At 42.1% G+C, this 413-nt stretch overlaps 1 protein-coding gene across 1 annotated transcript in view; it reads right to left on the bottom strand.

Moving 5' to 3' along the window:
* Window positions 1–392: 392 nt before the first annotated feature.
* The window catches only part of LOC107667913 (ribonuclease inhibitor-like), a 12,560-nt gene continuing 12,539 nt past the window's right edge, over window positions 393–413 (bottom strand). The window contains exon 6 of the mRNA XM_016459654.1: window positions 393–410. Within this exon, the coding sequence (XP_016315140.1) occupies window positions 393–410 (18 nt within the window). The remainder of the gene's footprint in view (window positions 411–413) is intronic.

Genomic DNA, 413 nt, shown 5'->3' with positions numbered 1-413 from the left:
CACACACACACACACACTGATCTTACTATCTATATGAGGATTTATTACAGTTACTGATTTATCATGCAGCTCAAAGAATTATGGGTATAATAACTCGTCAATCTATTCTGATACATCAAATCAGTTTCACTGTTGACCCAATAAAAATATAAAACCCAGGATAGAGCGGCTGAGTGAATGTGGTCTGGACTGTGTGGATGAGGCTCATTGTGTCAGAGACGCTGTAGAAGGACAGAGTTCCTGCACTCTGATCCACATACACTCCTATTCTCCTGCTGGTGCTGATGGACTTCACAGGGAGAGCAGTCTGTATCTTATTGTGTATGAAAGAGTAACTGGAGTGAGTGCAGAACAAACTCCAGGACTGATTATTACATCCAAACAAACACTCATCACCCCGTCTCTTCCTGCTG

Source organism: Sinocyclocheilus anshuiensis, unplaced genomic scaffold (genome assembly GCF_001515605.1).
Source record: "Sinocyclocheilus anshuiensis isolate Anshui unplaced genomic scaffold, SAMN03320099.WGS_v1.1 scaffold2955, whole genome shotgun sequence".
NCBI lineage: Eukaryota > Metazoa > Chordata > Actinopteri > Cypriniformes > Cyprinidae > Sinocyclocheilus > Sinocyclocheilus anshuiensis.
Note: the sequence above shows the minus strand (reverse complement) of the source record. Positions and strands in the feature narration are given on the sequence as shown.